The following is a 13,077-nucleotide window of genomic DNA, read 5'->3' on the forward strand; positions in this document are numbered from 1 at the left end:
TGTGGGACATATACCCTATATGATTTGTTAGACGGACACTGGCATTATAAGATGGACCCCATTTAACATTAAAAAAATAAAATAAAAAATTCTCTTTTCCTTCACCAAATTTGAGGGTGCGTCTTATAATCAGGTGAGTCTTATAAAGCGAAAAATACGGTATGTTGCCATGGTAATTTTCACACCTTCAGAGACTCTAAAGGCCCCCCAGGTCTCTCCACATGACTTTGCCACCTCCTTGCTGAAGTCACAGCCTTGATGGTGGCCAGCCACTACTCTACATTACTGATGGCCTCTGGCTGCGGCCATTAGGAAATCGAAGGAGATCCATGGATTTAGATATGGGCATTTAGAGGAGAAAATAGCTGTTGATGCCGACGACTTATTACTTTTCTTGGGGGAACCGTCAGCCTCATTGGATCATGCCATGCAGATAATAGAGAAATTTGGAGAAGTTTCGGGACTGACCATTAATTGGTCTAAATCGAGCCTCTTTGACCCCTTCAGCCCCCGGGCACTTTCCGTTTTTGCATTTTTGTTTTTTGCTCCCCTTCTTCCGAGAGGCGTAACGTTTTTATTTTTCCATCAATCTTGCCATATGAGGGCTTGTTTTTTGCGGGACGAGTTGTACTTTTAAATGAAACCATAAGTTCTACCATATAGTGTACTGGAAAACGGCAAAAAAATTCCAAGTGTGGAAAAATTGCAAAAAAAGTGTGATCGTACAATAGTTTTTGGGATATTTTATTCACTGTGTTCACTATATTGTAAAACGGAGATATCTATGTGATGCCTCAGGTCAGTGCGAGTTTGTAGACACCAAACATGTATAGGTTTATTTGTATCTAAGGGGTTAAAAAAAATTCACAAGCTTGTCCAAAAAAAGTGGCGCACGTTTTGCGCCATTTTCCAAAACCCGTAGCGTTCTCATTTTTCGGGATCTGAGGCTCAGTGATAGGTCGAGACGCAAAAAATAAGCTGACGTTTTTAACGGTACCATTTTTGCGCAGATGCTACGTTTTGATCGCGTGTTATTGCATTTTGCGCAAAATTTTCGGCGACCAAAAAACGTAATTTTGGCGTTTGGAATTTTTTTGCCGCTACGCCGTTTACTGATCAGATTCATTGATCTTATATTTTGATAGATCGGGCATTTCTGAACGCGGCGATACCAAATATGTGTGTATTTTTTCATCTCTAGATTGTGAGCCCCAATGGGGACAGTGTTGCCAATGTATGTAAAGCGCTGTGGAATTAATAGCGCTATATAAATGAATAAAATTATTATTATTATTATTATTATTTTTTAACCCCTTAATTTTCAATGGGTTGAAAGGGGGGTGATTTGAACTTAGGTTTTTTTATTGTTTTTTAATTTTTTAAAACTTTTTTTTTTTTAACTTTTTTTATTTTACTAGTCCCCCTAGGGGGCTATAGCGATCAGCAATCCGATCGCTCTGCACTATCTGCAGATCTCAGCTACAGAGCTGAGAACTGCAGATTTGCTGCTTTACTTTCAATGCCGGCTGTATTCCGGCATTGAGAGGAAGTGAGTCATGTTAGCTACAGGCGTCATCACATGACCCTGTGCTACCATGGCAACCACCGAAAGTCACATGATCATGTCACGTGATTTCCGGTGGGGGCGGGGTAAGTGACTGTCATGGCGGCGCCCATATACATATCGCTGCCAGATTTTGGCAGCGAAATGTAAGGGGTTAATGGCCGCGGGTGGAAGCGATTCCACCCGCGGCTAGCAGGCACACATGTCAGCTGTTGATAACAGCTGATATGTGTGCGGATCGCCGCCGCCTGCCGGCGGCAGGGGGCGGGGCTTACCGGCACACGATCCATGACGTACCCAGTACGTCATGGGTCGTTAAGGGGTTAAAGTGGATGGGGAAGTAAGCTGGACAAATGGTGATACTGGGGCTAACAAACTAAGAGTGTGGACGAATTTAAATATCTAGGTATTCAGATATCTCTGCCAGTAGAAAAATACATACAGGTGAACTTATGGCCGCTTCTTAAAAAATTAAGAGCCAAAGTGGATGCCTGGAACAAGCTACATTTGTCAGTTGTTGGAAGGGTTAATTTACTAAAAATGGTAGGAATGCCTAAACTCCTATACATACTGCACAATGCCCCTGTTTATATTTCAAAGAAAAGATTTAAAGGGATAAACTCGCTGTTTAGAGACCTGGTGTGGGGTAAAAAGCAGCCCAGGGTGCGAATAGAGACTTTACAAAGGCCGAAAGATGAGGGGGTCCAGCAATCCCAAATCCGGAATTGTATTATATGGCGGCGCAATGTCAACATCTCAGGGGGTGGTCTGATCGAGAGAAAGATGGGGGCATTAAAGAAGTGCTGGAATACATAGTGGGTAGAAGTCCATTGGTAATGGGACTAGAGCAGAGGTTCCCAACTCCAGTCCTCAAGGCATAGCAACAGTGCAGGTTTTCAGGATTGCCTTAGTATTGCACAGGGGTTGGAATCATCACCAGTGCAGGTGATTAAATTACCACCTGTGCAAAACTAAGGAGATCCTGAAAACCTGCACTGTTGGTGTGCCTTGAGGACTGGAGTTGGGAACCTCTGGACTAGAGGATGGTGCGGTGGGGCTCCTGGGTGGAACATCTCCTACAATGGCACTTATAAATAAGACCTGGGAGAAGCTGAAAAGGGTGAGAGGGGTGACCTGGTTAACTAAGTTTACACCTATCTGGGATAACCATAATCTCCCGGAGATTCAGAAAATGGGGAATATTGAGGAATGGAGACGCAAAGGTGTAACATACATGCATCAGATATTGGACGGAGGAATTCTCAAATCGTTCCCGCAGTTACAGAGTGAGTTTCAGTTGCCGGCGTCTGGCTGGCTCCACTACAGTCAATTGAAACATGCGATTGCAGCCCAAGCGGCTAAAAAAAGTGTGGACATAGAGACTGACCTGGTACTGGAGTATGTGTGTAAGGGGGGAGGAAGCACTAAAGGGGTCATTTCTGGCACGTATAAAGATATACTACATACCTTTCTTTTAGACTACCCACTTAAAACTAAATCTAAATGGGAGGAGGAAGTTGGGACGATAACGGAGGAGGTGAGGGAGAGTATCCTGGAGTAAGTACCTAAACTCTCTATGAGCGAACCGGCCAGACTATCTCGCCTATACGTGATTCACCGGGTATATAGGTCTCCCTTACTGTTTAAAATGGGGTTGAAAAGGAATTCGGAATGTCCAAGGTGTCAGGGATCTGACACAGGTATTTTTCATATGATGTGGTCTTGTCCGAGACTGGTCTCCTTTTGGACTAAGGTTATCCATAAGATAGGAAGAACATATGGGTGTGTCCTTCCCAGGGAACCATTGATATGCCTATTGGGATATGTTGAGGAGCTTGGGAATGAAAACACTATGAAAATTGCCATTGCTAGGCTGCTGTATGCGGCAAGAAAGCTAATTGCCAGGTCCTGGATTAAAAAAGACCCCCCGACCAGGTGAGAGTACATTAAAAGGGTGAAATGTATTCTTCAGCTGGAACAGGGAGTGTATGAGAGAAGGGGAAATGTTAAAATGTTTGAGAAGCTATGGTCTCCTTGGCTGCAATGTGAATAGGACGAGTGATGGACCAGTAAACTGATTTGGGACCGGGATAGCCGTCGGAGACTCCTGATGTGTGTGTTTTGTTTTATTTGTGTTACTGGTAGTTCCTCCTGCACAGCGGGATGATCGGGATGGTTGATATACTGCAGTTGGAGGGTATTCTAAGTGTGTACTAAATGGGATGTAGTACTGGGGAGGAGGGTTGCTGCCGGGGAAGGGGGCGGGAGGGGGAGGGAAAGGGGTAAAAGATATGAAAAACTTAATTTGGATGCCGATTTGTTATACTGTTGTATGTATTCTGTTTTAATAAAAAAGTATTTGATTTAAAAAAACATTACTGATGAGTGCTGCGCAACCCTGGATGGTCCAGATGAAAGATTGATTTAAAATGAGTCATCATGGAAGCCTGGGCCCACTACAACCGTTTCTGCTTGTGAGCACTGTTTAGTAAATATCAAAAATAATCCTCACCACTAAAAGGTTAAATGTTCAAATATGTAGAAATTCCATGCAGAAACAATTCAGAGATGACTGAATTAATGAAGTTATTCAAGTGGTAGGGGCTTGTCACTGTACGATTCACAAATTGTACGGCAGTTCTGTATATACTAGACCAGTGGTCTCAACATGCGGCCCCTCAGGCTTCTTCTTGCGGCCCGTGGACCCAGTGACAATCGCAGCTGATGCCGTGGGTCGCAGTAGTCAGCGCTTTACTGCATATGAATGAACTGCTGGTGCCTTGCTGAGAAGCAACTCTCTGCAGAACTATACCTAAGGCAGCCAACATAGGCATATGACGTCAGCTGCTGGCCTTTGAATGGCCGATGACTCAGATTGGTTTAGGGCTGCAGAGAGCTTTTCTGTGTGGCGCCAGCAGTTCATTCAAATGACATAAGGCACTGACTACGCCAACTTCCGGCACCGGTTGCGATCCTCAAGTGGGCCAAAGGCCGCAAGAAGCAGGAAAGAGAACACTGAGGGAACGGAAGACAGGTGAGAAGAATGTTTTGTGGTTTGGTTTTTTTATGTATATATGAAGAACGGCATATAAGGGAAAATTACTACAGGATGGGACTTTACTATAAAAATGGAGACAAGGATGGGGCACATTACTACAAGATGTAGACAAAGATTGGCACATTAGTACAAGATGAAGGCAAGGATGGGATGGGGATGGGACACATTATTACAGGATCAGGACAAGGATGGGAACTTTACTACAGGATGGGGACATTACTAAAGGATTAGGACCAGGATGGGGACAAGGATAATAATATAATATTAAGGATGGGAACATTACAACATGATAGGGACATTACTACAAGGGGAGGACCCCATGGGAAAATTACTACAAGATGTTGGCCAAAATCACCTTATGGTGCTAATTGTAAAATGATATTGCTTACAAGAATGGCATAAAATGGGGGGGGGGGGGGAAACTTTCTAAATAAAAGCATGACTTTTGTTTTCCATTAAAAATGTTTTTTTATATATCAACTAAAATAAACAATAAAGTGCATGTTATCGCAACATCCGTAATGATTCAAGCTATAAAACCGTACCATAATCAATACGATTAGTGTAATTTAAATTAAAAAAAAAAAAAAAGTGAAAGTGTAAAGAAAAAAATGCGGCCCACATACCCAGCCGAGTTTCAGACCCCTGGACTAGACACATCTTACCACACAAACACCACCACCAAAGGCTTGTCTGGTTACCACAGTGGTGGATGTATAGCGCTCTCCATGACGTCTTTAACATTGTTGGCGGCCATAATTTCTGCTCAGCATGAATCGGCTTTCATCAGTGAACAGCACTTGGGGACATAGGCCCCTCATTCAGCTTAGAAGTTCCCTGGACCATGCAAGACGAGGACGCCTGTGCCTGCAGATAAGCGTGGTCTGCGTACTAGACTATGTAAACTGTTTCAAATGGTCCAATGTGACACCTGTGTGCCTCTCACCTCCCTTAAAAGGGCCTGGAGTTGTGTGGCATTCACCATCAAGTTCCGAAAGGCATTGCTCACAATGAAGCGGTCTTTAGTATGGAATGTGGCCAAAGGACGATCACGTCTATGCCTTTTTGTGATTCTTCCTGTCTGTTGCAACCTGCTGAAGACACACTGAGCTCATGAGCTCAGTGGCCAATTCCGTGTGTGAACATTTTGCTTGAAGCCTTGCAATGACGAGGTACTGTTGTTCAATTATTAGGTGTGGTTCTTGGCCTCATGTCAAAAAGTGAACAGCATGATGAGGAGGACTATATAAATATCAATTCTAACTGAACCCTGAATTTATTGGGCGATTCATGGTTCAAACATATTGAATGAATATTGCCATTAAGATCTTTGTTAGAGAACAGAAAGATATGCAAAAAGTACTGAAACATTCAACAGTTGGACATGTGCATCCAAAAGATTAGAGGTCGCATTAAGTTCACCTGAAAAGGTTAGAGTGCATTTTAGAGTCATCCTAAACTTTCACCAAAAAGTCAACTATCCCTAATTTTGTGAGCAGTGTATGTATATATTAAGACAAATGCTTCCCGCACATCTATTATATACCACATCTATACTCAATATGTGATGATAGCAATTACCTTGAAGGTTCTCATTACTTTTGTGATTTGCTCTCACCTCCATCTTCTTTTTGTTATTATGCAATTACTTGATAAAAGCCAGAGTAGGCTGAAACGTTGCATATGTAAAGATTTTCTGCAATTGAATAATAAATCTATAATAAGAATCTATGTATGTCTGAGCAACAGATCATTTCTGTAGGGAATTTCTACATATCTGAACTTTTATTCTTTTAGGGCCAAAGATTATTTTAATGTTAACTAAACAGTGCTAGGAAGCAAAAACTGTTGTAGTGGACCATCATACTTGATGTTTATATCAGCCACAAATGTCTTCACAGTACTGTGATTATGCTTAAGCTTTTGTGCAATTTCTAATGTTTTCATACCTTATTCAAGGCATTGTACTATTTGATGCTTTTTGGCAGCAGAGAGATCCTTTTTCCCATATTGCTTGAAAGCTGTGGCCTGCTTAATAATTGGAAATGTCCTTAAATAATTTTCCTTCAATTGGGCTCACCTAGCAAACTAATTATCAATTCAAGATTGATTTCAGTGATCCAAACAGCCCTCGGTCACAATACCATTAATGAGCTTATTTGAAAAACAAAAAATTAAATTTTTGACACTTAACCCAGTGATGCCATACACTGTACATGTAGAGTTCTGCAGATTTCCCGCAAACCACCAAACACGTATGGCGCTATGATCACACCATGCAGCGTCAGAAAAATCATCAGCAGATGGCAGTTATACATTTCTAGAAATAGGCCCGATGCCATGGCATCGGCAGTGCGGTGAAATGAACATCTGTCTATGCTTCGCGGTGCTAACAGGAGCAGTGGACATGTCACACTGTTTGCGCTTTCCAACATATCTGTCGTATGTCATCCCTCCGCATTTGTGTATGTGTTTGTATGCGGTGCCAGCAGTGAGGGTATCCGATGTCAGACTCCACGGCTTCCATGATCACTTTCTCCCGGCTGTGTGACAGTAAGGTGGGGAGGCCCCTGGAGTGACCTTAGTTAACCTTAGTGATGGCAGCAGGCTGGCACAGGAACTTTTTCTCTCTCAGTGCCGCCATGTCTTGTCATGTCTCGTCAGTGCTGAAATGTCTCGTTGCTTGTCGCAACATCGCTCGAGCTATGGCGATGTCAGGCAAGGGCGGACATACCCGGACACGCCTCCTTACTGCGCCGTGACATTGCAAACACCAACACCTCATTATACCTGGATGTGGTATGGGTAGCACAATGTTAGACTGGGAACAGAATTGTGCTTACTCAGCCCACAATTTGGGTTCCGCCTGCACGGTTGTCCCTGATTACCATGGCTATGATGTGGGCGTGAACGACGCCTGCGCAACTAACAGTGCATTGTGGGATACGGTTACATCCACAACTGGCAATTATGTATGTAGATAGCTGCCACTCTGCTGTAATGTCGACAATCAGTGCCAGCACCGATTGTGGGCATTTAACCCTATGATACCACTGTCAATAACGACAGCGGTCTACTTACCTGAGGGAGGAAGCTCCATTTCCTTCCATGGACACCACCAATATAATCGCATTATGCTTATGCTCTTCATGCTGACCCAGGGCTGAATAATGGTAGCTTGGGTCACCCAGGTATGGTATTCAGTGAGACTTTCCCATTACGAAGATAGGAGATGGCAGTGTTGTTGATGAGATTCTATGATCATGGAAGGAGTTAGATGCTGAGGGAGGTGCTAGAGGTAAAGTTCCACCCCACCTCCCAGTTCTATCTACATGGAATCTCATCAGTAACAACTCCTATCTCCGTAATGGGAAAGTCCTTACTGAATACAGATTTTACCCCAGAATTGAGGATTTTGATACTAACTAACCAATTCTGTCAGAGAAGCAAATTTGCAAAGTTGCTTATTTTCATGTGTACTATTGATTTATGAATTAAGAATTAAAACGACAGTTACTGATTAAATCCAATTTGCATAGTAATTTGGAAAGTGGGGCATTACTATGCTCCAACATTATTGCCATTAACTGGATTAAAGGCAACCTGTCACCAGATTTTTCCCTATTAAACTAAAAGAATCACCTTCTGCAGCTCCTGGACTGCCTTCTATGAAGGTGCACCTTGGCCCCAAAAATAACTTCATAAAGCTTCGGCGTTATGCATGCTAATTACCTGTGTAGGCCAGATGGGAGGGCTCATTTTCTGCTCCTTTATCCCCCTCCTGCCGCTGATCGCCGTCCTCCTTCCTTGATGGACGTGATGACGCCATCGTCATCCTCCTCGTCGCATTTTCAAATCTCGTGCCTGTGCAGTTAGGTCGGCTCGCGCAGGCGCAATTCGCTCTGCCATATCGCGGGCAGAGCAGAAAACATAGCTGCCCTCGCTCGCGCCGGTGAGCTAAATGCGCAGGAGCGAGATCCCGTGAGTCAATACTGACTGAACCGCACCAGAGCAGTGTATGGATATTATTTTACCAGGGAGAAACATAGGGATGGAAAAGGGGTTGTCTGAGTGTTAGAAAAGCCCCTTTAATATTTCTCATAAAATGTTCTTGTTGTTGCTTACAGCTGTTTTTTCCTGCATAAGCAATCAGTTTTCAGTACCAGTTGTGTAACCTGCCATGTGTCAATAATTGTTTATCATTTTTGGGCAACACATTTATATTCTCTACATTCATTTGGCCCATTTTAATAGCATATAGATATATATATTTCTATTTGGAAGTCTTTACTTTACCTGGGATCCAACAATAAGTAATTGAAACTAGACTTTAAGACCCCCTCTCGCCACTTTCGTGTTTTATCCGGTTGGTCAAATTCTTGTGAAATTAATGCCTCATCTTTGCCGCAGTCTGGAATGTTAGAGGTGTGCAGGGCTAAAGACAGTTCTGGGCTGTATTCAAAAGACAAACCTATAATGGAAAAGTAAAGTCCACAGAGAAACAAAAAAATAGAAATTAGTCTGATAATATGAATACTTTTTCCTTTATGTATGCTCTGGATGTGACCGGTGACCCTCTATGACATCTGAATGTGGCTCTCATGTTAAGAATGGTTGAGGAACCCTGTCCTAAGGCTAAGGACTTCTCAGATTCTAAATAGCCTTTATTTAAACAAAAAATCTATGGCCCGATTCAGCATTTAGTTTTTTCTAAGTCACTTTCCTCTGTTTCTTGTGTCTGTTGCCGTTTTGGCGCTGCAATTTTTCAAAATGAAGCACGTGTTTCATGAATTTAGCATGAAGTAAAAAATGGTCTTTTTCGGTCTTCTGTTATTGCATAGGTTTACAAAATGGAACAAAAAAAATGCAAAAAATGCAGGCTTACCCCCAAAAAAACAACATGGGGGAATTGGAGCGCGAGTTATTAAAAAATTGCAAAGTTTTGCACAAGTCATAATTGATGAACTAGGCAAAAGCATCAGGAATCGCTAAACAAACATTACCCACATAGCGGAAAAAGAATGAAAAATAGGAAATCACATACGAAAGGCTTACGATAAGGTGCAAATAGAATAATGAATTGGGTGCGAACAAAACCAGGGCACAAAAATAGAAGAAAAAAAACAGGAAAAAAGGCAATGGTGAGTCACGGCCTATAATTTAGTCTGGAAAACCTTGATGTCCTGCTACTTCTGACAAAGATCTGACAGCATACCTGGCTGCTTTACCGCAACCTCTCAGTATTACAGTGGTATAGATCTTGTATGAATGTGAACAAGGTTGCAGACAGCAGAGCAAGTAGTGAGCAACCAAAGGGTACGCAGACAGTATATCACTGTAGAGCAAGAGAGGAAAGAAGCTAGGACCGAATCTGGAGAGAACCCAAGGCAGCGGCTGTAGCGATCACACACAGGTAGCATTAGGGTTTATATAGGGAAAATTAAACTATTATTGGAAGCAGGAAAGGAGCTTCTGACAATTCTCGCATCCTTCATGTATTACTGGATGCACATTCACTCGAGTGTACCTTTTGGAGCAGGTTGCCAAATGCATATCAAGGTATCAAAATCTAAAAGGCAAGGAATCAGCATGGAGGCCTAAACCTAAAAAGGTGTTGCCCAACGTTGGGGAAACAGTGTGCAGTCACTGTGTGTGAAGACTTGTGAATCCTAACAGCACTCAGTGCTCGTGTTGTGAGCATTCTTCGATGCCGGCAGTCACATGAACGCAAGTATGTCACTTGAATATTTCCAGCCACATTATGACTAGACTTATCCGGCTTCGTTCAATTCAGTTGTATTGATCAAAGCTGCGCATATCCAGTCGGCATATGACTGCGTGTATGCAATTTGTATATATACTGTCATGCGCCCTAGAAAATATCTATCTATATATATTATATAGATATATACTGTCATGCTCTAGAGAATCCTGACAGTGAGCGCATTGTGGGCCAGATAACCCCATTAATGCAACTTTTTTAAAAAAAAAAAAAAAAAAAAAAAAGATGTTGCCCAAGCTTGACTAAAGAAAAACTGCTAAATCGTGACAATGTTGACATGGCCCATCGTGACAATTCACCTAAATTTTTAATGTGGGTGGGCCCTCATGTCACCACATGTATGCGGTTTGCATGCTTGCAGTCACTTACTGACTAGACTCACCCTGCGCTCTATATAGAAAAGAGCTGAGAGAAGACTGATGAGTCCAATTGGCATGCAGTTGGGCGACCCACCCATCCACATGGGGAATACAGGGAAATTGTGACACTTTCAGGATTCAGCAGTCTGCAGTTACATAGAGCGACTGCAGACTTAATTTCAGCCTGAACAATCCCTTGAACTCAAAATAATCATTAATATGCATACAAATAAGGTTTTGTTGTCAAAGCTGTCCATAGTGTTTAGTTGCAACGTAATTCTTTTTCTGAGGTTCAATTGAAATTTAAAGAGAATCTGTCAGTAACATCCACCTCCCAACCAGCAGAAGTGGGCATGCGAGTCTTTGAAATGGAAATCCATAGAGATGATTATATCTTCAATGTGATACTGCATTCATGAGAAATTTGAGTTTTATTCATATGCAAATGAGACATTAAGTGCTCTAGTTATGACAAAGCACTTGTGACACCGGCCCACTGTGAGCTTCTGTGAGTTTTCAAGGTTACATAATCTGTGTCAATTTTGCACCTACTATGTAAATTAGGTTATCTGCAATTTTTTTTTTTCGTTTTTTTTTTTTTTTACATGCGTTGTGTTTTTGATACGGTGATTTTTGTCTCTTTTTGGAATGTCATGCAATAATTAAAGCTGCTTTGATTTTGATACCTCCTGGTATTTGGCTTTCATGTGTTGATCAGGGGTGTTTTTTCAGCATTTAACGCAAGTCTATGGGAAAAATTTGCACATAAAACTCAACGTACTAGCAAGAAAAATTGACTTGGTGCAGATTTGAAACATGTACTACAGGTCGGTTTATGCCGCGTAAAAAAAGATATGCATGGGATTTCTATAATTCCGATCCACTTTGTCAGAACTGTAAGACGCTGCATTATTAACACAGCGAAAATACATGTCAAAATCTCACTAAAACTCACTGCCTTAGGGTACCTTCACACTTAGCGATGCAGCAGCGATCCGACCAGCGATCTGACCTGGTCAGGATCGCTGCTGCATCGCTACATGGTCGCTGGTGAGCTGTCAAACAGGCAGATCTCACCAGCGACCAGTGAACAGCCCCCAGCCAGCAGCGACGTGCAAGCGACGCTGCGCTTGCACGGAGCTGCCGTCTGGAAGCTGCGGAGACTGGTAACTAAGGTAAACATCGGGTATGGTTACCCGATGTTTACATTAGTTACCAGCGCACAGCTGTGTGTGCAGGGAGCAGGGAGCCGCGCACACTGAGCGCTGGCTCCTTGCTCTCCTACCATAGCTACAGTACACATCGGGTTAATTAACCCGATGTGTAATGCAGCTACATGTGCAGAGAGCAGGGAGCCGCGCACACTGCTTAGCGCTGGCTCCTTGCTCTCCTAGCTGCTGTACACATCTGGTTAATTAACCCGATGTGTACAGCAGCTACATGTGCAGAGAGCCGGAGCCGGCAGCACAGGCAGCGTGAGAGCTGCAGATGCTGGTAACTAAGGTAAATATCGGGTAACCACCTTGGTTACCCGATGTTTATCTTGGATACAGCTTACCTCAGCTGTCAGACGCCGGCTCCTGCTCCCTGCTCGCTTCATTTGTCGCTCTCTTGCTGTCACACACAGCGATCTGTGTGTCACAGCAGGAGAGCGGCTTTGAAGAAAACGAACCAGGGCTGTGTGTAACGAGCAGCGATCTCGCAGCAGGGGCCAGATCGCTGCTCAGTGTCACACACAGCGAGATCGCTAATGAGGTCACAAAAACCGTGACTCAGCAGCGATCTCGGCAGCGAGCTCGCTGTGTGTGAAGCACCCCTAAAGGAGGTCATTGGCTTCTGAGGTAGTTTCCCTGCCCAGCAGTAATCTTTTTAGATTTACTGATAGATCACTGTCTGCATGACAATCAGGTGCCAGACCTGTAAATTAGGGGTACTTCTCACATAGCGAGATCGCTGCTGAGTCACTGTTTTTGTGACGCACCAGTGACCCCATTAGCTATCTCGCTGTGTGTGAGCAGCGATCAGGCCCCTGCTGTGAAATCGCTGCTCGTTACACAGTGCTGGTTCATTTTTTGGACGTTGCTCTCCCGCTGTGAAGCACACATCGCTGTGTTTGACAGCGAGAGAGCAACGATCTGAATGTGCAGGGAGCCAGCTTCTGGCAGCCTGCGGTAAGCTGTAACCAAGGTAAATATCGGGTAACCAAGCGAAGTGCTTTGCTTGGTTACCAGATATTTACCTTCGTTACTAGCGTCTGCCGCTCTCAGGCTGCCAGTGCCGGCTCCCTGCACACGTATCCGGAGTACATATCGGG

General features: G+C 43.4%; 1 protein-coding gene across 3 annotated transcripts in view; it reads right to left on the minus strand.

Annotated features, from left to right (window-relative positions):
• The window catches only part of ANKLE1 (ankyrin repeat and LEM domain containing 1), a 79,112-nt gene that overhangs the window by 24,963 nt on the left and 41,072 nt on the right, over positions 1–13,077 (minus strand). For all 3 annotated transcript variants that reach the window (XM_075352503.1, XM_075352505.1, XM_075352504.1), the window contains one exon: positions 8,919–9,093. In XM_075352503.1, the coding sequence (XP_075208618.1) occupies positions 8,919–9,093 (175 nt within the window). The remainder of the gene's footprint in view (positions 1–8,918; positions 9,094–13,077) is intronic.

The sequence above is a fragment of the Anomaloglossus baeobatrachus genome, chromosome 1 (assembly GCF_048569485.1).
Source record: "Anomaloglossus baeobatrachus isolate aAnoBae1 chromosome 1, aAnoBae1.hap1, whole genome shotgun sequence".
NCBI classification, from domain to species: Eukaryota; Metazoa; Chordata; class Amphibia; order Anura; family Aromobatidae; genus Anomaloglossus; species Anomaloglossus baeobatrachus.